Source organism: Bufo gargarizans, chromosome 5 (assembly GCF_014858855.1).
Source record: "Bufo gargarizans isolate SCDJY-AF-19 chromosome 5, ASM1485885v1, whole genome shotgun sequence".
In the NCBI taxonomy this organism is placed as follows: Eukaryota; Metazoa; Chordata; class Amphibia; order Anura; family Bufonidae; genus Bufo; species Bufo gargarizans.
Window position 1 is genome coordinate 484,284,031 of NC_058084.1, and position 26,451 is coordinate 484,310,481.

At 48.9% G+C, this 26,451-nt stretch overlaps 1 protein-coding gene across 1 annotated transcript in view; it reads right to left on the reverse strand.

The window, feature by feature from the left end:
- LOC122939226 (methyl-CpG-binding domain protein 2) overlaps positions 1-19,261 on the reverse strand; it is a 38,859-nt gene extending 19,598 nt beyond the window's left edge. The window contains exons 1-3 of the mRNA XM_044295263.1: positions 19,069-19,261; positions 5,230-5,389; positions 961-1,098 (exon numbers count right to left, since the gene is read on the reverse strand). Coding sequence (XP_044151198.1) covers positions 961-1,098; positions 5,230-5,389; positions 19,069-19,178 — 408 coding nt within the window. The 5' untranslated portion in view covers positions 19,179-19,261. The remainder of the gene's footprint in view (positions 1-960; positions 1,099-5,229; positions 5,390-19,068) is intronic.
- Positions 19,262-26,451: the final 7,190 nt, after the last annotated feature.

A 26,451-nucleotide genomic window follows, 5' to 3' on the forward strand; every position in this document is an offset into this window, starting at 1 on the left:
TGGACACTTAACCCATCAGATTCCATGGGCAATTGTGACCACGGCATCTGAGGCGGTTTTTCCCAGGAGCTCTGCACTCCCGGAGCCCGAATGGCTCTGTCGTGCAGCGATTGAGCGAGCAGTTCGGTTGCTTGCGATGGCAGCCTTGTGCCCTCTGAAGGAGTTTTAGTATATGGCTGCTTTGCGCCGTTTCGGTTATTCCCCTTAGAAATGTATAAATGAAGGCCAACTGAATTCTACTATTCCCACTATCAATATGCTGTGGCCTGCACGATGCAGGGAGATGAGTGTCCCGTGCACGGGGGAGAGAAAAGTAGCCCACATACTGGGGGGGGGGGGGGGAAGGGTGGAGAAGAGTGGTCTGCACACAGGGGGGAGATGAAGAGACCGCTTGGCTTCTCTGACAGGTCTCTGTTTGCGCACATAGAGACACCCATCGATGAGCGCTATATTGGTGGTGTCGCCATTACAAACAGGAGCCACGATGTTCCAGATGTGAACAGAGCCCCAGACATCAGATCACCCTCATCATTGGAGAAGTCTCTACCTCCGGCTCAGTAGAAGGTGATCTCTGCAGCGAGATATCAGTTTCTCAACCACAAAGGAAATTAGTTGGGTGCAAATATAAAGCTGTGGCTTCCTGCATGTCACCCCCGCCATTCATTAACACTTTGCTGACTGGAACCTCTTTCGTGTACGTGAATGGCTGAACGAGTATCCAGGAATGATGGCTTATATGGTTGTACATTTAATGGGGTACCCAGTAACCAGTTATACCCCATAGCAGAGACTAGAGAGAGAAAGCTGTGCATGTGCAGCACCCTCTCCAATCATGGCAGAGCCCCCTTCATGAGAGAGAGATCCAGTATCCAGTCAGCTCCCCCTAGTGGCTGATGAAGGTAGGGAATCTGGAGCTCGGTAGCGACGGATCGGTCAGCGCGTCATACGGCACTTGCTTACCTGGCGAGGCTGTTCAATGACCCGCTGCGGGTCGGATCGGACTTTGTTGTTGGGGTGGTTGGTTATTTTGGTAACCGGCTGCTTGAAGATGGACGCCGTCTGACGTATGGGTAACGTCGTGTTCAGGTCTGGTTTCGACTGTTGGCGAGAAACAAACCAAAGTGACTCCCGGTGTTAAGCATATAAAAAGGACATATAATGTACACGCCATTACACGGGATGGTTGTGTGATGATCACAGAGGTGGAAACCTGCTACAATAGAGCACTCCGATAATGTCATGTGACCACCAGGAAGATTTTCATCCACTGAAAGCAAACCGTGAAGGTTCAAATTCAATGACTGCAAGCAGAGATCACATAAGAAAAAAAAAAAAAAAAGTTTGGAGCTGGCAGTGCACCATGGGAGCTCCAATGACCATTACATAGCTGTGCCGGGACCCACTGAGTCCCTCAAACCCACTTTCACTGCACATAACACAACTGTAGGAGAAAGTTTATAATATACTTTATTTCCCAAAGTTGCATTTATCGTCCCCGGTCATGTGACGCTTCTCTTCTGATACTCCAGCTTCTGCCAATGTCAAGTCCTTTACTAGGTCAGACTATGGACAGGACGTCATTTCCGCTGCAGACGGGGTGAGCACTATCCTTATTTCTCGTGCATGCGCACACTCCTGAACCCACCTTTTTTGCGCAAGCGCGTAAGGAAAGGGCAGGGTCTGTCCCCCCCACCCACAGAAAAACTGAAAACCTCATAAAATCATGTTAAAGGGTCACCAAGGTTTGATGTGTTAGCGACATATCAAACCTGATCGGTGGGAGTCTGAGTGCTGAGACCTCCACCGATCACTAGAACGAAGAGACAGAAGCTCTCACATGTTGCGCTCTCTCTCTCCTCGCTGCGGGAGAAAAAGCAGGAGGGTCTCAATCCCGTCCTCTCGTGATTTGTGAGCACTTCTCCCTCCTCGTTCTGAGCGCTGAAACCCCCACTGATCAGAACTTTCCATAGGTCTCTATGACGTATCCAAAGTTTTCTCACAGGCCTTTTAAACCGACCGTACATTTTAGACAGTCGTTGGGCGAACTTTCCTTTGCCCGACATCTACTCCTCCCGACCCCTCCATCCTTCCCGCCACACGCCCAGCATCCACATTTTCTCAATAAGGTAAGCGGGGTACATCACGACACATCTGAGGGCAACGTATCCTCCTTGGATACAGTGGATCGCCCATGGGGATCTCGGTACCAACAATCATAAATAAATAACCAATTTTCCACCCTTCCCCCCCAGAAATTGAACAAGGCCTCAATTAACAAAATGAAGAAGTGATACTGGCGCCCGAGAAACCACAACGCGAAATGAAAGTCGCTCTGGTGAGAAACAGGTGCACGAGATGGTGGCACTTCTGCTACAGCAACCAGACTCAGAAGCTCATCTGTCCTGAGGTCACTAGAACATTAGCAGGAAGCAAACTGGAGGCAGCAGAAGCTGAGGCCCCAGGAGCATCGGTAAGAGCCGCCATCAAACTGGGATGAAAACTAGGGATTTCGCCCTGTATCGCAACGCTCTCCCCTCTAAATTACATTGTGTCCCTTCCAGTCACAATATTACATAGTTATGTCAGCCATTATGGAGTATAATACAGGATATGACTCAGGATCAGTACAGGATAAGTAATGTATGTACACAGTGACTCCACCAGCAGAATAGTGAGTGCAGCTCTGAAGTATAATACAGGATGTAACTCAGGATCAGTACAGGATAAGTAATGTATGTACACAGTGACTGCACCAGCAGAATAGTGAGTGCAGCTCTGGAGTATAATACAGGATGTAACTCAGGATCAGTACAGGATAAGTAATGTAATGTATGTACACAGTGACTCCACCAGCAGAATACTGAGTACAGCTCTGGAGTATAATACAGGATGTAACTCAGGATAAGTAATGTAATGCATGTACACAGTGACTCCACTAGCAGAATAGTGAGTGCAGCTCTGGCGTAGAATACAGGATACAACTCAGGATCAGTAACAAAATGCACGTACAAAATTTACAATAATTAAAAATACCCTTTAAGAAATCCCATTTGCCACTGTTTTATTGCTTGTCCAAAGGGAAAGCACCATGATAACAAGATAACGCTGATCACCAGTAATCATTGAAGTAAAGCCAACTACCCCGCCCATCATTCATCCTCCAAAAGCAAGGACGTACTAGATTTTGCACAGCCATTTTCAGATATGATGTGTTAACCTCCGAGCTGATGCTAAGGTCAACCGTCACGGAATATACGACACTGCAGAAAAGTGCGTCGTATGAATATTGTTCTGTGATGAGGGCATCCACAGCGATCTATCTGACCAGTTCCGCAGTCACTACCGTCACGGCGACGACCCTCCCATAGGGGGCGATGCAACATATTCAATTGTAGAAAAGGCCTGCTTCAGTCAGACAGCGGCGTGCAGGCAGAGCTGTACCGTGTATGCCATGTGTGTGGAGGCACCGTGTCTGCGACAACCTCCATGTCCACCTGAGCTTTTACTGGTGCGGAACGAGACATAATATGGTGGGGAATAAAATATACAACCGGGGAGAGTATAGTCTACCAGCACACAGGCGTTACACTGAGTGCATGTGAAGGATATGCATTACTGAAAGATGGCGCGGGGTTAAAGAGTTCAGTGTAGCAGAGCCAGATTCGTTTGACTGGCTCTGCTATGCTGACTGGCTGGCTGGCTGGTGCCTATATACAGGGTATCCTGATGTAGTCAGTGTTATGTCCGACTCCATAATATAACCTAATATAGCGGAAAGCCAGGCCACGGGGGACACACTAGAAACGACGTACAGCCCCACTCCTCCTCTTTTCCTTTGATCCCAATTTGTCTAAGGGCTCATGCACACAAAAAACGGATCCGCAAAAAATGCGGATGACGTCCGTGTGCATTCCGTGTTTTGCAGAACGAAACAGCTGGCCCCTAATAGAACAGTCCTATCCTTGTCTGTAATGCGGAAAATAATAGGACATATGTTTTATTGCGGAACGGAAATACGAACATACGGAAACTAAATGCAGACGAAGTAACTTCCTTTCTTTTGCGGACCCATTGAAAAGAATGGTTCTGCATTCAGTCCGCTAAAAAAAAAAAAAAAAAACACGGAACAGACATGGAAAGAAAATAGGTTCGTGTACATGACCCCTTAGGCTTAAAACAGAATGTTGCTTTGTGTGCATTCCGTTTCCGTATGTCTGTTCCGCAAAACAACAGAACATGTCCTATTATTGTCCTCATTACGGACAAGGATAGGACTGTTCTATTAGGGGCCAGCTGTTCAGTTCCGCAAAGTACAAAATAAACACGGACATCATCTGTATTTTTTGCGGACAGAAAAATACATACGGTCACGTGCATGAGCCCTAACTGAACAATTACCGGGGTTCTCCGAGACTTTTATACTGATGACCTCTCCTCTGGATAGGTCACCAGTATCTGATCATGGGAGACTGACACCCGGGACCCCCGCCGATCAGCCGTTTGAGTAGTGCCGCAGCCTTCCCACAGCTTAGCCTAGGCCATGCGACGCTGGATTCATCAGTCACATGGCCTAGATGCAGCTCAGCCCCACTGAAGTGAATGTAGCTGAGCTGTGATACCAAGCACAGCCACTATACATAGTATGGCGCTGTGCTTGGCGAGTTGAGAGGAGGCTACACATAGGAGCGCCGGCCAATGCCTTCACAGACAGCTGATCGGTGAGGGTCCTGGGCGTCGGACTCCCACCGATCAGATACAGATGTCCTGCATCTGGCTGCAGCAGGAGCCTCCCCACCCTCTGCTCTGTCTGACTTTACGGGTCCCACCCCTTCCCCAAGCCCCATCCTCTGATCTTAAAAATGGAAGAAATAAGCAGGACATTAGCCCCAGTATTTTCTGCAGGATTTCTACAAGGCTTTTAGTTTCGGAAACATGCTGAGAAAAAAAAAAAAAAAAACGCACAAAAAGTGGGGGAAACCACCTAAACTCGATCCGCAGGATCGGATATTAAATAAATCAGCATTTGAGATTCAGACATGGTCAAAGGATCTAACGCACTCTGATGTCATTAAATTATCTGACCAAAATGATTCCTGTTATTCCTGATTGTACTACTAGCTACCACCACAAGGTGGCGCTGTAGGGAGGGGGATTTTTTTTTTTAAAATCATTTGTGCACACACCACTCAGGCCAAGTACATGAACATATCATTGGAGCATCTAACAAACCTTCGTCTGATTGAGAGGGTCATTTCTTAGTCTTTGTTTGTTCTTCTGTAATTTACTGGGCATCATCTTTCCCGTTCTGAAGTCAAAACTGCTGAGGTCAACAGAATTCCCCAGGTACCTGGCCAACTGAGGCTTGCTTCTGAACTTCTTACCGCTCGGACTGGAAAGAAGAAAATATATAAGTATGGCTCCCCTGAGACCAGAGGGGTCAGGAACAAGTCCTACAGCTCTATGGTCAAAGTTACAGATAAAACCCATCATCGTCCGCTTATAGTCCAAGTCCTTAAAAAAATTAACGTATGCATGAAATATGACTTTAAAGGGGTTGTCTCACTTCAGTAAGTGGCATTTATCACAGAGAAAGTTAATACAAGCCACTTACTAATGTATAGTTATTATCCATATTGCTTCCTTTGCTGGCTGGATTCATTTTTCCATCACATTATACACTGCTCGCTTCCATAGTTATAGACCACCCTGCAATCCATCAGTGGTGGTCGTGCCTTCACCCCCTATATTTCTCAAATTATCTCTTTCTTCAATCTCAGGTCAACAAAAAAAAACTAGTCCACAACATCCTCCCATCTAACGTTCTCACCCTCCTCCAGTCCATCCTCACCCGCATGGTTAGTCCGCCTCTGCCAATCCCTTCACTGCCTGCCCATTACTCAACACAATGTCCACCACATGACCGAATCTCTGACCTAATCTCCTGATCCCTCCTCAGAAGTAATCCATGCCTCCGCTCCACAAAAGATAGAACAGGTCTTATCTTTTCCCATATCTTGTGGATCCATCCAAGTCAATGGGTCGCAATACGGAGACTTACTGCCTTGTGAATGGACCCTTGTCCTCACCAAACCTACTTCTTTGCTCTCCTCCTGTCTGTTCCTCGCACAAATATCTCCAAGACTTCTCCTGTGCTTTCCCTATACACTGGAACTCCTACACCAGGGATGCCCAACCTGCGGCCTCCTCCAGCTGTTGCCAAACTACAACTCCCAGCATGCCTGGACAGCTTAGATATCAGGGCATGTTGGGAGTTGTAGTTCTGCAACAGCTGGAGGGCTGCAGGTTTGACATCCCTGCACTACACCATCAAATAAGGCTCTCTTCTCCCACCACAGAAGTAACCTGAAAATTCACCTTTTTAGGAAAAGCCTCCAATGACAACATCCCTGCTGCCAATCGAAAAGCTTCTGCGCTCACCTCCTGTCTCCTTCCCCCTAACCTTGTAGGCCGTAAGTCCTCAAGGGCAGGGTTTTCTCTCACTACGCAAGCTCATGTTTATCATACTTTTTACTGTTTTTTGTTATGCACTTAGACCATTTTTCATATGTACAGCACCTTGCAATTAAAAAGGGATGGACTATAGTACTGCTGATGCCAACTAGGGTAGGAGGGGTTGTCATACCAGTCAGAAGCACGGCTGGATCTCTTGCCGTGGTGACCCCATGCATTTCTATGGGATCACCGCAACTTAGCCATCCTGGCGTGTGACCAGTGTCGCCGTGTAGCCCTTGCCTTAACAGCTGGTTCAGACCTGAGCGTTTTACAGCGCGTTCCTACGCGCTGTAAAACACTCAACAGGCAAGAACCAATGATCGCGCTGTAAAACGCCCGACGTCCCAAGTAGTACAGGAGCTTCTTTGGGGCGTCTTGTCGCGCGGTCCCGTACATAGACTTCAGCGGGAACGCGCGACAATGGGCGTTCGCTTGTCTCTGTATGCGCAATTGCAAACGCCTGTACAATCGCGCATACAGAGCGTACGTTCAGGTCTGAACCCAGCCTTAGATATTTGCCCGGTCCTGCCACAAATCAGCGAGTTCAGCGGCCTCACTCCTCCTCCACTGTATGACTGCAGATCCTATGTTAAAGGGAATCTGTCACCTGTTTTGAGCATATAAAGCTGCTAACATAGCAATGTTCAGTAAACTACCTTCATTCCAGCACGTGTCTTCTTTCTTTTATTCAACTTTTCATTTAGATCAAAAAGCAATTTTTCTGATATGCTAATTAAGCTTCAAGGTGCCCAGAGGGGTGTTATTCCTCTTCTCTAGTGCCCAGTAACGCCCCCCTGCAGTGCCCAGCCCGCCTTTCTTCCAAGCCCAGCACGCCTCCTAAGAAATAAAATTTACTCCCACATCCTTGCCGGACGGCGCCGCCCCCTCCACTACGTCATGTAATTTATTCACCCCACCATCCTTGCGTCCTCCTTTCGTGGCCTCCGAAATCTCGCGCAGCCGCAGTATCGCTGACTGCCTGCGCCTGTACGATATTCCGGCAACAGGAGCCAGAGTATCGTACAGGCGCAGGCAGTCAGCGATACTGCGGCTGCGCGAGATTTCGGAGGCCACGAAAGGAGGACGCAAGGATGGTGGGGTGAATAAATTACATGACGTAGTGGAGGGGGCGGCGCCGTCCGGCAAGGATGTGGGAGTAAATTTATTTCTTAGGTCTCTTTCACACTTGCGTTGTCCGGATCTGGCGTGTACTCCACTTGCCGGAATTACACGCCGGATCCGGAAAAACGCAAGTGAACTGAAAGCATTTGAAGACAGATCCGTCTTCAAAATGCGTTCAGTGTTACTATGGCAGCCAGGACGCTATTAAAGTCCTGGTTGCCATAGTAGTAGTGGGGAGCGGGGGAGCGGTATAATTACAGTCCGTGCGGCTCCCGGGGCGCTCCAGAATGACGTCAGAGCGCCCCATGCGCATGGATGACGTGCCATGTGATCACGTCATCCATGCGCCTGGGGCGCCCTGACGTCACTCTGGAGCGCCCCGGGAGCCGCACGGACGGTAAGTATGCTGCTCCCCCGCTCCCCACTACACTTTACCATGGCTGGCGGGACTTTAGCGTCCCGGCAGCCATGGTAACCATTGAGAAAAAGCTAAACATCGGATCCGGCAATGCGCCGAAACGACGTTTAGCTTAAAGGGCTTCTGTCACCCCACTAAACCTTTTTTTTTTGCTTACTTATAATCCCTACACTGCGATTTATGCCTATATGATCTAATTATTCATTTTGGTCCTGTAGATTTAGTTTAAAACAAGCTTTTAAAATATGCTAAATACCTTGCTACCAGCAAGTAGGGCGGCTACTTGCTGGTAGCAGCCGCATCCTCCGATCGTAAAGACGCCCCCTCCGCATTGTGATTGACAGGGCCAGGGAACGGGATCGTTCTCTGCTGGCCCTGCCTGTTTGCATTTAAAATCTTGCGCTTGCACCGCGGCCGTACCTGTCTTCAATTGGCGCAGGCGCACTGAGAGGCGGCCGCTCCATCCTCAATGCGCCTGCGCCGGGTGTACATGTGACGTCATCGGCGCATTGAGGATAGAGCAGCCGAGCGAGCGGCCGCCTCACAGTGCGCCTGCGCCAATTGAAGACAGGTACGGCCGCGGCGCAGGCGCAAGATTTTAAATGCAAACAGGCAGGGCCAGCAGAGAACGATCCCGACGACGGAACTCTATGCCGGAAGAAAAGAACGCAAATGTGAAAGAGCCCTAAGGAGGCGTGCTGGGCTTGGAAGAAAGGCGGGCTGGGCACTGCAGGGGGGCGATTCTGGGCACTAGAGGAGAGTAATAACGTCCCTCTGGGCATCTTGAAGCTTAATTAGCAGATCAGAAAAATCTGAAGACCCATGCTGGAATGAAGGTACTTTATTGAACATTGCTATGTTGGCAGTTTTATATGCTCAAAATAGGTGACGGATTCCCCTTGTTTTAGCTAATATAACTAACGTTAAGCGAATCGGGTTCAGACTGCTGTATCCGAACCCAATTCGTTTGAAAACTTCATTAAAAAAGGTTTTGTCCGGGTTCAGAGCTAAGCCCGGACATATCCCCATTTTCACCCCCTGACATGAGTATCGGAGCATTTCATGCTCTGATACTCTCCCTTGCCCTGCGCGATGATCCACGATAGGGCTTTCTTGTTTAGGTTTTTACTCTGCTAGATCCAGTGAGGTACTGGGCTAGGGAAAGCTAGGTGGAGGCTTCTGCCCAGCAGTGTTCCCAGTGACGTCACCGGCTCTGATGGGCGGGCTTTAGCTCCGCCCTAGCTGTTTTACAGGCTAGGGCAGCGCTAAAGCACGCCCGTTAGTGCCAGTGACGTCTCCGGGCTCGCTGCTAGGCAGAAGCCTCCACCTAGCTTTCTCTAGCCCAGTACCTCACTGGATCGCAATATTTGCAGCAAGATCGCAAAGCCCTCCGTGGAGCCCATACATTTTACGGTAGGACGGAGCCTATATCGTTAATGAAGTTTTCAAACTGCTGTATCCAAACCCGATTCGCTCAACACTAAATATAACTAACAGCATTACCCCACAGAAGATTGCAAACGCATCCCAAACATACCTGTGGCTACTTGGTGTCTTCATTCTGTGTCCAGAAAAAGTGCTTTTCAGCTAGAAACCAGCTCCCAAGTGCCTGGCTGGGCGGGGTGAGCTGCTCAAAGTGCCCAAGGCTAACCAGACAGAAGAAGGGGGGGAGGGCGCCTTTAGCTGCTCATAGTATCTGAGGATTGGAAGAGCTATCAGCCTTGGCTTTCAACCAATAGCACAATCCCAGCATTATATCAATTACATCGGAAGATATAGCTTTTGGAAAAAGGAATGGCAGTGAATGCAGCTGAAAGTGAAAGCAAAAGCAGGTTTCACTGCTTTCATTCGTCCAGCTGGGCACTTGGGACTCTCTTTGGCTGATGGAGGGGACACGAGGAGTCCTAGGCAGGGAGGCCTGGCCATGTGCAGCCTTATAGCCAATGACCTACTTGTGCAATTGAGATGCGGCTCAGGTTTCAGAGCTAGTCCTTGTGTCCACATGTGATCAGTGGCCGGAGCCTTGATAATGCGTTTACTGACTCACTGCCCGTAGAAAGGAGTCAATCTAACAAAACGTCGCTCCCCTGGGATGTCACAAAGCCATTATTGACTGTGCATAGGATGAATGGGGTCATTCATGTCTTAGAAGCCAAAACATGGGCGGACAATGGTGTAGCCCTCCCAACCGCCAAACCAGCCCCCCGGACTGTGGATATAGCAAACCGTGACGTAGTGAAGTGTAAATTAACATATACATCAACATGGAAGACAATGGGGAGAATGCAAACGAAAGGAAGCGACGGAGGAGACAACTGGCTGCGGCCGAATTTGACCCGTTCACTGGGAAAAAAAAAGAACGCACGGGAAGGGATGCAATACGCATCCAAAAATTGACCTGTTTAGATCAAGTCTGAACATGAATCGTTTTTTACTTTTTTTGGTGATTGTTTTTCTCATCCAAATTTATATACCGGTAAGTAAAAAAGTCCTTTAGTTTGTTTTCACAATGGCCACTAGGCCACCAACGCTTCCTGTCCTGGAGAGATCACTCCTCAGCAGTCATCCTATTATCATTACAGTCAGGATTATACTGACAGTCCACACCTATATAGCAATAACGCAGAACCCACCATTCACAATAGGTAATGTCACAGCTCGCTTCCTCCCCCTCCCTGCACAATGACAAGGAGTCATCTCCAGACAACAGGTTTCTAGGGTCCATGTGGCTATGAATGCTGTTGACAGCGGCTCATGTAAGATGACCCGCCCCTGTAATTATGTACAGAAAATAGAACAAAATAAATAAATAAAAAAACTGGTTCATTTATGATAAAATAAATAAAAACAGGTTCAAGAAAAAGTAATATGTATCAATTAAAGTCTGTTCGTTGCGGATTTCATCCTTTTGTAAGTGTAAAATCCACCAAAACACTCATCTGTAAAAATTGTAGGCTTAATAGGTACGATGTAAAACGGCACAAAATGACAATTAGATAATGTTGGGTGACCACCTAGAATCAAACAGAAATTTGTGAAATGAGTGGTCAAATTTAAAACTTAGCATTTAATGAACGTAAATTAGAAAATAGGTCCCATGATATTTAGATAACATATAAATAAATAAATATGGAGCAGCACGGCAGTATATCACACAGGATCTGATGGTGCACAAGGTGGAATAATGCAATTAAGTGATGCTCGGCGGCACCAACAAATTATAGTCAGGTGGTCCTACCGCTTCGATGTGGCGCTCCAGAGACAACGAATCACTAGCCGGTGTTGATTGATGAGCACACCATAGCTAGCGACAACTGTATACTGCAGGGTGGTCTGTAGTACTGGCTGACCCTAGTGATGCCCTAGAGCCCTACAATGGCCTATGTGACCAGATGGCGGAGACCGCCACCAGTCACCTACAGGAACCTCACCCTGGAATTAGTGCGCCCTGTTTGGCCCTTGCTTACCTGGTCCCTACACGCATGTTTCGCTAGGGGATGAGTAACAAGCTCATCAGGGGAAAAGCCGGGAGCTTGGGCTAAGTCTGTGCACGGAGGGCTGACAATGGTGTCAAGCATGTGTCCTGCACAGAGAAAAAATCACACCTTGATCCGGATGTGGATCAGTGTGGTATAGGGGAAAAGGGAATTAGGATGAAAAACCCCTCTCCTAATAACCAGTTCAGGCGCATAGGTTGATGTAACCTGGTTACATCAACCTATGCGCCTGAACTGGTTATTAGGAGAGGGGTTTTTCATCCTAATTCCCTTTTCCCCTATACCACACTGATCCACATCCGGATCAAGGTGTGATTTTTTCTCTGTGCAGGACACATGCTTGACACCATTGTCAGCCCTCCGTGCACAGACTTAGCCCAAGCTCCCGGCTTTTCCCCTGATGAGCTTGTTACTCATCCCCTAGCGAAACATGCGTGTAGGGACCAGGTAAGCAAGGGCCAAACAGGGCGCACTAATTCCAGGGTGAGGTTCCTGTAGGTGACTGGTGGCGGTCTCCGCCATCTGGTCACATAGGCCATTGTAGGGCTCTAGGGCATCACTAGGGTCAGCCAGTACTACAGACCACCCTGCAGTATACAGTTGTCGCTAGCTATGGTGTGCTCATCAATCAACACCGGCTAGTGATTCGTTGTCTCTGGAGCGCCACATCGAAGCGGTAGGACCACCTGACTATAATTTGTTGGTGCCGCCGAGCATCACTTAATTGCATTATTCCACCTTGTGCACCATCAGATCCTGTGTGATATACTGCCGTGCTGCTCCATATTTATTTATTTATATGTTATCTAAATATCATGGGACCTATTTTCTAATTTACGTTCATTAAATGCTAAGTTTTAAATTTGACCACTCATTTCACAAATTTCTTCACGATGTAAAACGGCCAACCATGATAGACTACTAATATATAGTGACCAGAGGGTCCGCGACAGCGGCTGCAGCTCCGCTCATTATGCCGGGCTGACGATTCCTCTCCAGACCCCTTTCAGAGACGACTTCCCGTCACATTAGACAAATATAAAAAAATAATTGAATTACAATAAATGTTTTTTTTTTTTTATATTATCCTTTAGGTCTTCGTTGTCCAGTCTTTGCACTTTGACCGCGAGCAGCTGTTCTTAGGTGCCCTCTAATAAAATAGCGCCTCTGCAGGTAAAAAAAAGGGGGTTGAAAGGTCTCTCAAAGATATGCTGGTCCCAGAGAGTCCTGCTGCTCTGTCCCAATCCCCCCAGCAATCAGCTGTAACCTGTCAGTGAGCCCATAAGCAAGCGTTCAATTCCCCCACAGCGCCCCCGCAGGACAAATTCAGTATTACGCTTCTTAACGCACAGAACCACCTGGCCCTCTAGACCAGTGTTTCCCAACCAGTGTGCCTCCAGCTGTTGCAAAACTACAACTCCCAGCATGCCCGGGCAGCCTTTGGCTGTGCGGGCATGCTGGGAAGTGTCATTTTGCAACAGCTGGAGGCACACTGGTTGGGAAACACTGGTCTAGACAGCAGATAGAGGAGGGTCCAGAACAGGAGACCTTTCTTTCAGGACTGCCATGAGGGCAGATGTTGGGCACGCTGGGCTTGCCCGATTCTTTGACCCACAGGACGTAAGTTGTTGGCAGAGGCGTATGGCAATGGTTTATTCCCATCTCCCCCATTGAAAACACAGGCATGCACGCCCAAACTGAGCGAACGCGTGTATGGGACGGGGTGGGGGGGGTGAGGAAGAATAGCTTAGTGTCCACGACTTCCACTCCACAAAGGATGGTGAGATGTTAGGTGAAAAGAACAATAGCTGAGTGTGATCACCATGACTGAGGACATTAGGACGGTCACTGGTGTAGATCTCCGGTCCTTTTACTGTAAGCGAGAACATGGGGAAGCGATGAATCACCCCGGACATCGTCTATAGCCTAATGACTCTGCTGCTGCAGGATTTCATCATGGGATGCCCAGAAGAACTGAACAATTAACCCCTCACTGGCCGTCTTAGCACCTACACGTAGTGGTGAGGCTTTCCAAGCCATGTGAACAAATAAAAGTGAACCATAAGGCTACAGGGTGACTCTGCCCGCGAGGAACGCCAAATATCTGTGTGATCTGCCTCCATCATAACATCTGCCTCTGCTTCCCCAGCAGCGCATGCGCTGATGACATCATCCACCACCTGGAGGAGGAGACGCCTGGCTTCTTTAATGTTGAGGATGACATCATCCGTACATGTCCAGTAGTCATCTGTGCTGCTGAAGGAAGCAGATGCACTGCGCATGAGCTGGTGGTACAGGGGCCCGGTGAGATGCCCTGTCAATTAAGGGGATGGGGGATTGGCGCTAAGTGCAGAGCAGAGGAACGCTGGGGACCAAAGAGAGGGCGCACTTAGGGGGCCCACAATGGGCATTAACTCCTGATTTTGGCTTCGAAACACTGACGCAATGAGTGTGAACAAGGCCTTAGTAGACACACACACAGCGCCTACAGACCCATAAGCCCAGGATCGGAGCAGACGCGAGGCCTGATCTTCATACACACACATGTCGCCGAGCCCTAATCCAGTAGTAGTGACTGATTCCATGAAGAAAACTGAAGGCCGTGTTCAGACCTGGAGGATTTCCTGCAGCTTCCATGAGCTAAGTCACAATGTCCAGCCGCACGATGCACGTGAATGGACGGTCAAATCCACCGCATGCCGATTAGGTCGGTGGATTTATTTTTTTATTTTATTTTTTTAACGAGGCGTCTGAACTCGGACTTGCCTTGTGCAGGGTCTGAGGGGGCAGAGCATGACACAGGGGTTCACAGCGCCACGTTTGTCCATGGGTCGCATCTAGTATTGCAGATCCATTGAAAGGGACTGGGGCTGAGCTGCAATACCACACACAACCTGCAGGACAGGGGGTGGCGCTCTTTCTGAAAGAAGCGGCCATGTTTTTAGTAATTGCAGAGGTCATTACAAAAGACATCTACAACATGAAGGGGTGAAGTAGTCATCGGGGGCCGGGCTGTGTATGACAGCAGCACAGAGGAGATCAGCACATTATACTGCGCACATCCACTGTGACGGAAAGAAATGAATCAGAAGTGGAGGTGAAGAAAAATACCGTACAGTACTGGAGCTGTTTTATACTTTTTATTTTATTTTTTTCAGTTTACATTACTATAACCGTCCCTTGTCCTCTCCCGGAGAAGAAAAAAATAAATAAAATAATTATATTTTTTTATGCAATTAACCTTGGTTCTGGTATTTTTAATTGATGGCTTCAAAGCAGAAATATAAAAACATTTTTAACATTATCTGGACATTTCGCGCACACCACACAAAAGACTCTCTAGCTTTACAGACATCATCCGTTTCTGCAGCCTCCTCACAGCGCCATATGATGTATAGTGGCCGTACTTGGTATTGCAGCTCAGGCCCATTCATTTCAATAGGACTGAGCTAGCCCTCGGCCAGGGGATCAGCAACCTCCGGCACTCCAGCCGTTCTGAAACTACAACTCTCAGAATCCTCCTTTCACTTTTATGTGAGTTGCAAGTAAGTGTGCATGCTGGGAGTTGTAGTTTCACAGCAGCTGGAGTGCCGAAGGTTGCTGATCCCTGGACTAGGAGTAGGCCGCAGCCTCTTCAAACAGCTGATCGGCGGAGGAGACGGAGCCCCACCGGTCAGATCTTGACAAGCTATCGAAACCCCCTTTAAAATCCGCACCACTAGTCAAATCTCGGGCGGATTCGTTACAGATTTCAATTTCCGCATTACAAAGGGTGAAATCTGCTGCACATATCCGCAACGTAATCTACCGAAAACCTCCGCGGCAGATTCCGGCGCCATTTGCAATATAGAGACCGCGCCAAAACCCGCATGACTTTGCTGCTGCAGAAAATCCCACAGTGGAAATTCTGATACTGATGACCCGATATCCTGTCCACGGCGCCGTCCATTGTATAGTGGCTGTTCTTGGTATTGCAGCTCAGACCCATTCACTTGAAGGAGCTTCTCCTAGGTCATGTGACCGATGAACGTGACGTCACTAGGGCTAGAAGAGGCCTCAGCACTCATGGAGGGCCGAGATCTCTTCAAACAGCTGATCCGAGTGTCGGACCCCCAGAGATCACATACTGATGACCTATTGTGCCATCGGTATTAAACACTCGGACCGCCCCTTTAAACAGACGGCGACTCCCCGCTGAGATCGCCGTTCTTACAACATGTCGCCCGCATGCTGCAATGAACGGTCTTTGTTGCTGAAGCGTCCGGGGATTAGATCTCTGCCGCTTCTAAACTTAAGAGCAGACGTGCAGCCTCCAACCATCACAGCTGATCCCCACCGCCCAGGAGAAGACACTGCCCCCCTGAAGCGTCACCCCTCACGAGCAAATAAATAATACCGTACGCTATTTCTTATAAGGGTTGTCTGCTTTGGATGCTCCATTTTCATACAATTTGCAGCCATGAAGAGGGGGGTCCCATAATCAAGACCCTCGTCGGTTAGTTAAAGGGGCGGTCTATGAAGACGAGCCCTGTCCATCCTGTCTGTTCAGAAGGGGGTCCGCAGCTCACGTGAAAACGTCACAAGGAAGGCCTCATGCACAGCACCGTAATTTTGGTTTGTGTGCGATCTGCTGAAAAAAGGTTTTCTGTGGGTCCGCAAAAAAACAACAACGTTGCAAATGACAGAACCTGTCCGTTTTGCGGACAAGCAAAGGCTTCTTTACGGCGGGTCCCGCGAAAAGTGCGGACAGCATCTGTATTTAGCGGATCCGCGAAAAGGGGTAAGGTTGCGTGCAGGAGGCCTAAGACAGAGAACGAAGACAAGGAGAAGAGTCAAATGAAAGGGCCACGCCCGCCATAAATCCACCCTCCTATCATCAATACAGGACACGGGGCGTGACTGGTGACTCATCCACCCGTCCGACGTCATATAACAATCACGGGAAGGTGTCTGCAGCCGATACATCTGCCCACCGTTAGGCATCTGGGGGCGGCAGAAGCCATGTAGACACCTGCAAAGACTCATACCCAAACCGAGGGGAACAAGGACGCCTATGAGGAGCTGGAAGCATGTCTGCCCTGAGGGGCGTCCACCGGACAAGAGCAAAGGGCAGTCGGGTCACCCCAATGCATGTGTGTACAGCCTTAAAGGAGTGCCATGGAGGTCTGACCTCTGGCACTGGTCAGTGCTCAGCGGCCTCCATCAGTCCCATAGTCTTTGAATGGAGGTCGCTCCATTCAAACAAGGGATTTAGGACTCTTCCCCCCCTTCTTGTGATCTATGGGGGTCTTAATGGTCGGATCTAACAGTTTGATCGGTGGAGGGGTCCGACACCCGGCACCCCCACCAAACCGCTGTTTGCAGCAGTCGCTGGAAACAACAAAAGTTGACTGAGGCGTAAGCAGAAGGCGCCACCCAGTGTGCAGTGGTCGTGCCAGGGTACTGCAACTCATCTTCCATCATCATGACGCTGGTTGAGCAGGGATGGGTTCGCCCTGAGCCCTTCCAGCGGAGGTGACCACCCTGGATTTTCCCGCGTAGCCCCCTCTCATATTCCATCAGGTCTTGATTACTGCCACATGCATTCCCACTGTAGACCGCACCGTCTGCCAAGGAACGGGGCAGAGAACGCCCCCCAAGACACAAGGGTCTGAGACCAAATATAGCCCATGCCACCAAGGCCACCCTCCTTCTAGATGTGGCTCTAGGACTGCACAGATCCTGTCCACGCCCCCGGGCACCATGCCACCCTCCCACCAGCATACGTGCCCTCTCATGCCCAACACTAACAGCTTTTTGGTAAGTATTGTCAGGGGAGCCCCTGTCCACATGCGTTATGGATGGCCATAAAGGGGGACTCAAAAATTAGGACCCCCGATCTAGAGCTAACTGTTCAGTCTCTTGAGCACTTGGCACAACCATCCATTGAGTTCAATGGGCACAGCGTAATACTACATTTTAAGGCGGCAGACTAAATATGGACACAATGGTAGCTCCCCCCCCCCAAAAAAAAATAGTGATGGGGCTGCAGCAATACCACCCCACGCCCCCCTTCTCCCAGTGATCAGAGCAGGGACCAGCTGTTCTGAAACTACAACTCCCAGAATCCTCCTTTCACTTTTATGTGAGTTGCAAGTAAGTGTGCATGCTGGGAGTTGTAGTTGCACAGCAGCTGGAGTGCCGAAGGTTGCTGATCCCTGCCATAGAGAAATGAGGAACCCCCTTTAAATCAACGTATCATGAAAATGTCTACAACCTTCTGATTTGCTTTGGGTTTCAGTTCCTCACCACTAAGATCCCTGCTTGCTGTCAGTGAATGGAAGCATTCTTGTTTACACCCAGAGGCGGAAAAACCTGTCCAGACCAGAGGCCCTAACACTTCTCACCCCTGAGGTTTTGCTACAGTTGTATCCAGCCCGAAATCCTCTCACAGCAATTTTGTTACAATGTATCAACGGAGGGAACATGTATCGGTCTGGAGTTCAGGCGGTTTGCCAAGGGGTCCACCACTGTAATCAGCTGTGAGAAGAATGAGGTCTGTAGGGGGTTCTAGGAAAGTTTCCATTCACTGATAACAAGCAGAGACCTTGAAAATCGTGAGAAAATTAAGCGCAAAGTAAATTAGAAAATTGCCAAACTTTACATTACACAGTGGTTAAAGGGGAACTCCGATCTCGGGACCAGGACACCGCGCCCACTTACAGCACTGCTATGGAAGTTACGGAAACAGTGTAGCAGAGCCCGCTCCGGCAGTGGGGGTCCCGTTCTGGAGATATGTGGGACCACCACGGATATGTCAAAAATATTTAAAATAGGAATACCCCTTTAAGGTTTGTCCTGGGATGATTACTTATCACTGAGTGTCTAATCGCTGGGGATCCCACTGATAAAGAGAACAAGGGTCTCCTGCGCCCATCTTAACGGAGCGGCGGTCGGTCATCTCCCATAGAAATCAATGGAGCGGGAGTGCGCGTCCATGACCACGGGTCAGAAACGTATCACCCACCAGAGGTCCTCCGCCTGACGTGACACTACAACTCCCAGCGTGCTCCATTCACTTCCTTCCCAGAACAGCTTGCCAAGTGTGCCTGCTGGGAGTTGTCGTTTTCACGCTGACCCCCGACCCATCCTGTAGGTGGGCGGTAAGTGGTCATCGTGGGGGTAACCCCTGCTGGAAAGTTAAGTCGCGACTATTAACATCAGTCTACGACGTGATTAACTGGAAAACCGCGCCGGACGCACGTCGACGCCCACGACGTGTGAACATGCCTCAAAAAAGTCTTTGGGATGGCGCCCCCGATCACCTGACAGATCAGCCGGAGAACGACTTTATCTGGCGGACTACAAATACCATATCGCCTTAACACTTCTCGACGAGTCATATGACACGGAAAATGGGGGGGGGAGTGTAAAAAAAAAGGTCATATGGCCCTGACAAGGGCCAGCACCTAGGCAAACCCCCTGGGCACCACACCTCTAGTGCCACCCTACAACCTGTCACTTCGTGCCCCCCCTCACCTGAAGTAGTAGACATCGCTCTTGCCAGCGCTCAGCCCGGACTTTCTGATGACCTCCTCCTTCTTCCAGCCCGGCGGCAGTGCCGGACAGTCCATCCTCCTCTTCTCCATGGACCAGCACACGACCTACACCATAGCCCGGCGGCTCCTCTCTGCCCCCCGCCTCACACGGCGCTGTCAAGTGACAGCAGCGCCCCCTAGCAGCCGCGATACTCTTCCGCAAATTAGTCCCGGGCCCTGAGCTGGCGGAGGGATACCGCAGACCAGGAAACCGGTGTTCTGCTGAGTCCCCACGGTGACAGGCGCTCGTTTAACCCTTTCCTGGTGCGGTGACGCAAAATAGTCCGCGGGCTCGGTTTATGTATCGATTAAACCCTTTATCCCTTGTGTGAATGAACTACGACTCTCATCAGCCAAGCATGGTGGGGGGGCTGTGGGTTCCTGGGAGCTTTAGTTTAATCGGTACCAGAACGAATTTCGTTGTGTTCTTCCGAGAGGAATGGGCAGGGATTTTATATTCTCTGTGGTGCAGTTTAACCCTTTCGCTGCCAGATACCAATTACAAACGCGCGCCACGTCGTGTCCAATACTAATAAAATTTTCAAAAATTTGCTGGAAACGTTCTGTCTTTTCCATTTTCAGGGTTTGTCACAGTGTATCAGACTAGAGAGAAAGGTATCGGACTGGATACGGTTGTAACAAAGCCTCAGCTGTGAGCGGTATTAGGCCACGTCACATAATTTCCGCTGCGTCTGAACCTATTTAAAGCCTATATTTACGTTTCCATTCATCGACACCAAACATTCGGAGAACCCCTTTACCTATACATATACTTTACAATATAAAGGTAAACCGCCTCACGTGGAGGAGAGCGGTCACCCCCGGCTGCTCTTTCAGACGTGCGATCTGTCCAAAATGAAGGACTATTTTTCGGGACGGACCACAGAAGAACTGCGTCCGTGTGCGGTCTTGTTTTTGTCATGCACCCATTGACTTGAATGGTACCTGCTGGGATTTTCTCTTCGCGGACCGGATGATGGAAAAATCAGTCTGTGAATTGGTCCATTGGCTATAACGGGTTGGGGTTCAGTCCGGGTGCGATCCGTTCTACCCTCATCATCCGTCTGCATGAGGTGAAACCTGAATCTCCTGGTCCCAATGCTAAATCCGAAATGCCCCCCCCCCCCTTCTCTACCTATACTGGTGACCTTTTGGCCCCGCATGTACGTACCATGGTGTGGGCCGACCGCCTAAGCTAGGCGCCTGAACCCGTCCGACCTTCTTGACCCCACAGACCAAGTATCAGCAACCTCCGGCGATTCAGCTGTGGTGAAACTACAACTCCCAGCATGCACACTTGCTTGGCTGTCATGAGAACTCCTATAGAAGTGAATGGTGCATGCTGGGAGTTATAGTTTCACTGCTGACCCCTGCCATAGATATTAGAAACTGGCAGAATCCACTGTCAAATACTGCGGGGACCTGTAATGGAAGTGAAACTACAACTCCCAGCATGCACACTTGCTTGGTTGTCGTGAGAACTCCTATAGAAGTGAATGGTGCATGCTGGGAGTTATAGTTTCACTTCTGACTCCTGCCGTAGACGTTAGAAACTGGCAGAATCCACTGTCAAATACTGAATGCGGGGATCGGTAAAGGGAGTGAAACTACAACTCCCAACATGTCCCGACAGTCACTGATCTGATGTATACAGAGCGTGTATATACGCTCTATGCCTATAGGGGGTGCTGTAATTGGGGCTTTTCTGGGGCCATTTGCTCTCTCTTTAGGGTGCATCCACATGGGGGGTATATTCCACAGCTTTTTGGGTGGGATCTGCGTGAAAATTTAAATTTTAATTTGGGTTTTCTCACAGAGTGGGAATGGGTCCCAGTAGAGGGAAGGATGAAAACCGTCCTCTGCTGGGATCCGTTCCAGCGCAGGAGCATATTTTCCTCCATTACATCACCAGCCAGCGTCGGCAGTAGAGGGGTTAATCCATACACACCCATCCACTCCCATCATCCCGCATGGACTAGAACCTCCTGGTGCATTAGTTAGCTAGACTTCACATGACGCAGGCTCCCAGCTGACCCCTACCATACGCCCGGCCCCCACAAAGCCTGTATTCATAGCGCCATCACAATACGGGCGTCTGCCTGATGACCTCCTTCACATGTCAACCCGCCAGCGGCCAGAGGTGGAACAACGGGGGTCACAAATTCCCATTCACACAATGCGACAGAACACTGTGCGTTATTGAGCCCCTGTTGTTTCCTTTTGTATCTCTGGCATCTGTCTGCCGTTTTTACCCTTTTGAAAGGCAAAAACAATGTAAGTGTGTTTCACATATAGTACCTCCAGAGCCGCACTCACTATTCTGCTGGTGGAGTCACTGTGTACAGACATTACTTATCCTGTACTGATCCTGAGATACATCCTGTATTATACTCCAGAGCTGTACTCACTATTCTGCTGGTGGAGTTACTGTGTACATACATTACTTATCTTGTCCCTGATCTTGAGTTACACTCTGTATTATACTCCAGAGCTGCACTCACTATTCTGCTGGTGCAGTCACTGTGTACATGCATTACATTACTTATCCTGTACTGATCCTGAGTTACATCCTGTATTATACTTCAGAGCTGCACTCACTATTCTGCTGGTGGAGTCACTGTGTACACACATTACTTATCCTATCCTGATTCTGAGTTCTATCCTGTATTATACTCCGGAGCTGCACTCACTATTCTGCTGGTGCAGTCACTGTGTACATACATTACATTACTTATCCTGTACTGATTCTGAGTTACATCCTGTACTATACTCCAGAGCTGCACTCACTATTCTGCTGTGCAGTCACTGTGTGCATACATTACTTATCCTGTACTGATCCCGAGTTACATCCTGTATTATACTCCAGAGCTGAGCTCTAATATTCACTACTGGCTCACTGTCTGCATAGGGCTTTTGCTTGCTATTCACCTGCTTGGCTGTTTTTGGCACTCCCTTGAGCATGCGAGATTCTGATATTGATGACGTATCCACATGATAGGTCATCAGTATTTGGTCAGTGAGGGTCCAACATCCGGGACCCCCATCATCAGCTGCTTGAAGAGGACATGGCGCTCACCGAAGCACCACAGCCTTGTCACATCTTACCAAGCACAGCGCCGTACCTTGTATAGTGGCTGACTTTGGTATTGCAGCCCAGGCCCATTCACTTGAATGAGACTGAGGAGCAGGAAAGTCACGCGACCGATGAATGTGGTGGAGTCACTGGCCTACGAAAGAGGAAGTGCCGGGAGTCGGATCCTCTCTGATCTGGTATTGACCTGTCCTGAGGGTAGGCCATCAATATCAAAATCTCAGACAACCCCTTTAAGATTCGGTGAGAGGTGACCACGTGTTTGAGAAGCCTTCAGGGTCAGAGAACATGCCAGGCTTCCTCTTGTTATGTAAACTGCTGCATCCTACGAATTTAAAGGCCCCCCCCCCCCCTCCTTTCTAGAGATAAGCGGCAGCAGAAGTGCCCTCTGCACTTTAATGGACAGGGCCAGGTGTGATGATGTTACTACTGCCCGGTCCTGTCAATCACAGTGCAGAGGGCTCAGCAGCTGCAGAGAGAGCAGAGCCTCTAGGTGTAATGTTGACGCCCCCGTTGCTCTGAGAGGCTCATTTGCATATATTAAAACCTAATTTTTCTCAGCAATGCGGACACATAGGAACATGGGACCAACACAGATGCCTTCAGCTGCCAAGCACACATGTAACAGGTCAGCCAGTGTCATAGTGACCAGTGGCGTATCAAAACAGATGGAAGCGCTCATTGCTGGAGCGCCGGGAGCTGCGGTCCTGTCACTCACCGCTCAGCTCCCAGCGCTCCTCCCCTCCTTCAGGCCGAGGCACTCTGAATGTGAAGGCAGGAAGACTTCTCCCCGCTCCACCATTCAGCCTGCAGGCACGGATCGCTCTGTCGGCCTGTGTGGGCGGAGCCTGTAACACGAAAATCTGCATAAGCTCCGCCCACACCGTGTGAATGGGGCATAATGAAGGGTTAAGTACTTTAAAGGGGGCACAATGGGCATTACTACTATTAAGAAAGGGCATAACTACTGTGAGGGGGGAACAATGAGGGTATAACTACTGTGAATGGGGCACAATGAAGGGCTAAGTACTTTAAGCGGGCACAATGTGGGCATAACTACTGTTAGGGGGCACACATCTGTACAAAACTACTGTGAAGGTTGTACAATGAGGGCAATACTAATGTGAGGGGGTACGATTTTTTTAAAAGTATTGTGGGGGGAAGGTGCCAGAGAAAGGACCCGCCCCGGGTGCCAAACAGCCTAGGCATGCCACTGATAGGGACTAACCTGCTGACAGATGCCCTTTAACATTACATGATCCTTTAATCAGCATTGTCGACCATTACACAGGTTTGACCCCCGGAAATTATGCTTGACTGCTTGATGTCATCGCTTGATGTCCCAGAATTTCTGCCTTTTTTTATTTTTTTTTGTTGGGGGGAATGGTTGCAAGGGAGTTTGTCAGCAGTTTTCATCATTCTAAACTGCTGCCAGCAGTAGGTAGAGGCTGGGGAGAGCAGGACAAACATAACTGCTGTGTAATTTTAATTAGCAGGAGTAGTGTAAATAGGAAGTTGTTTTCTGCCAGGTTTTTACTCCTACAGGTGTCCAGGAGGAGGAGCTTCACTGTGAAGTGCTTTCTGCATTGAGCTGCCATCTTCTATCTGATTGGACAAGGAGGGTTTGATCTGACTGTATTGACCCTGATAAGCGGCAGCAGAAGTCTATAAGCTTATTAATCTCCGGGCTGACAGGCAACGGCTGTAGAATCTGATCCATTTTCGGCAATGTGTACCTATCTGGGTATGTCAGTGTGCCAGAAGTCGCGGGGCACACCTGAGGCGGTGGGCTTGCTGGCTCACTCTGCCATACCTCGCCCAATATCAGCCCAGGATAGGTGAGTGCCTGTATGACCCCTCCACCCATCACAACCCCCACCCCCACCCATCCCCCTCCACAGCCATCATAGGACAGAGGGGTGGTGTCACCATCTGGTCAGATCCAACCTACCTTTTACATGCTAATGTAGTGAGCAAGAGGAAAGATCTTTTCCATTTCTGCTCATGAAGGGGGGTAGAAGTCTGAGGTGGGGGGGGTTCTTCTTATATGTAAATAAATCTAAATGACTGTCTAATGTAGCCTTATTTACCATTTGTAAGATCTCTGATTGCTGCCAGCGAATGGTGAGGTGAAGACTGTAAAGCTATTTCTCACAACTAAGAAGTTGCTAAATTCTTTGTGTGCGTCAGCCACTAGGGGGAGCTGATTGCATACAGATCTATACTATACAGCCAGTATTGAGTTTTTAGGGAGCTGTAAAAATCTGAATTCATTGAGCTCCCCCTAGTGGTGGCTGCAGATAACCACAATTGTGTCTTTGAAGTAATATGGAAGTAAGAGATCTGTATCAGAAATCTGGAGCTGGAACCGGTGTAAAAATATAAAGTAGTGAAATAGATCAGCAGTCCTCACCACCCTAGACCACCGGAGACACTAAGTATTAACCCTTACAACACTCTAAACTATTAGGGATACTATAAACTGTACCATGGATGGACCCTGTGCATGCGCCGATGATATTTAGTTGTGTTCTAGGGGACAGCACATTTCCTCGACATACCCATTATGGCCGCGTCACCTTAAAGTTTGGCTGTCAGGGTGTCGGCTTTTCTTCTCACCAGTAATTATCTCGCCTTCCTTAACCCTTGCAAGCCACAACCTGTACCTCATTGCCTTCCATGTGCGCCCGATAGCGCTGAGTCCTGCACATGTCACCACAAACATCTGCAAGAATATACACGCCGCCGCTGCGTCTCATGGGATTCACCCGTCAGGGAGGAGGCGAGACGCAGCTAACACTTTGATGCCGGCTTCTGTTGATCCAGAGGGTTCAGCGTAATTGCCTGCTGTTCAGATCATGGAGGGCTATCGCTCATATGTTATGATGGTCACAGGAGTCTGAATACATATATGTTGGGTAAATAAAGCTTAAAGGGATGGCCTCAAATGGGGAGCCCCTTCTCCACAGCAAGCCATCCTAGTGGTCAGCTGCTGAAAACAAAAAAAAATGAAGATTACAGCTGGCGACCACTACAGGGGAAATGTGGTATTGCATGGAAGATCCTCGTGGGCAGGAACTTCTCTCCAATGTGGCTGATGATTGGACAACCCCTTTGATCATCAATGATAGGCTCCTCGGGGATAGCATCAGAGGTTTTTGGTCAGTCAATTGGCAGGGTATGCATGTTTACTGCAATTTCTTGTCTGCAGTAGACATATATCCTCCACCAGGCTGAGAATGTGGTATTACATGGCAGCTCCTCGTGGGCAGGAACTTTTCTCCATTGTGGCTGATGATTGGATAAACCCTTTGATCACCGATGATAAGCTCCAGAGGTTTTTTGCTGTTGATTGGCAGAGTATGCATGTTAACTGCAATTTCTTGGTTGCAGTAAACATGCATCCTCTGCCAATCTGAGCATGTGGTATTGCATGAGAGCTCCTCATGGACAGGAACTTGTCTCCAATGTTGCTGATGATTGGACAACCCTTTCAATCACTGATTATAAGCTCCTTAGGGGATACGTAGCACCAGACATTTTTTGTCAGTCGATTGGCAAAGTATGCATGTTTACTGCAATTTCTTGGTTGCAGTACACATGCATCCTCTGCCAATCTGAACATGTATATTTATACTGGCATCTGTTGGCTCCACAACATTAGCTTTTAACCAATAGTCTCTATGCATACCGGTGGCCTAACATCTGGATTTCAACATATTCATCCTCTGTTCTGACGAGAGATAAGCAGCAAACAGAAGCGGTCGGCGGCCACTTTTCTCCCTATTGCAGTAAGCGTACACGTTCAGCTCATCTGAGGATTCAGGATCTATAGCTGTCGATCCGATGAGCTTGCAGCTGACAGCTCTGTCCAGTTTACATCCTGTATCAATTTCGCATGATTTTCAAGATCTCTGCTTGCTGTCATTCTAAAAGAACCCTTAATGTTTGCTTTCAATAGAGTAAGAACATCTCCAGTCATCACAAATTGTTGATGTCAGTGTGTTTCTCCCCCTGCTCTCCCAGGGTAATGATTCTCACCCAGCTTTCCCAGGCTCCTGAGCTGATATTCTGACATTCTTCATTTTCCGCACTGCTGCATCGCTGAGTACATCCGCTAATCAGGACTCTGGGAAAGCTGGATTGCTAGGCCTATCAAAGCTGCAGTGCAGGCTACGTAGGTTGCCACCCAGCTTTCCCAGGATCTAAATAAGGCCTCATGCACAAGAGCGT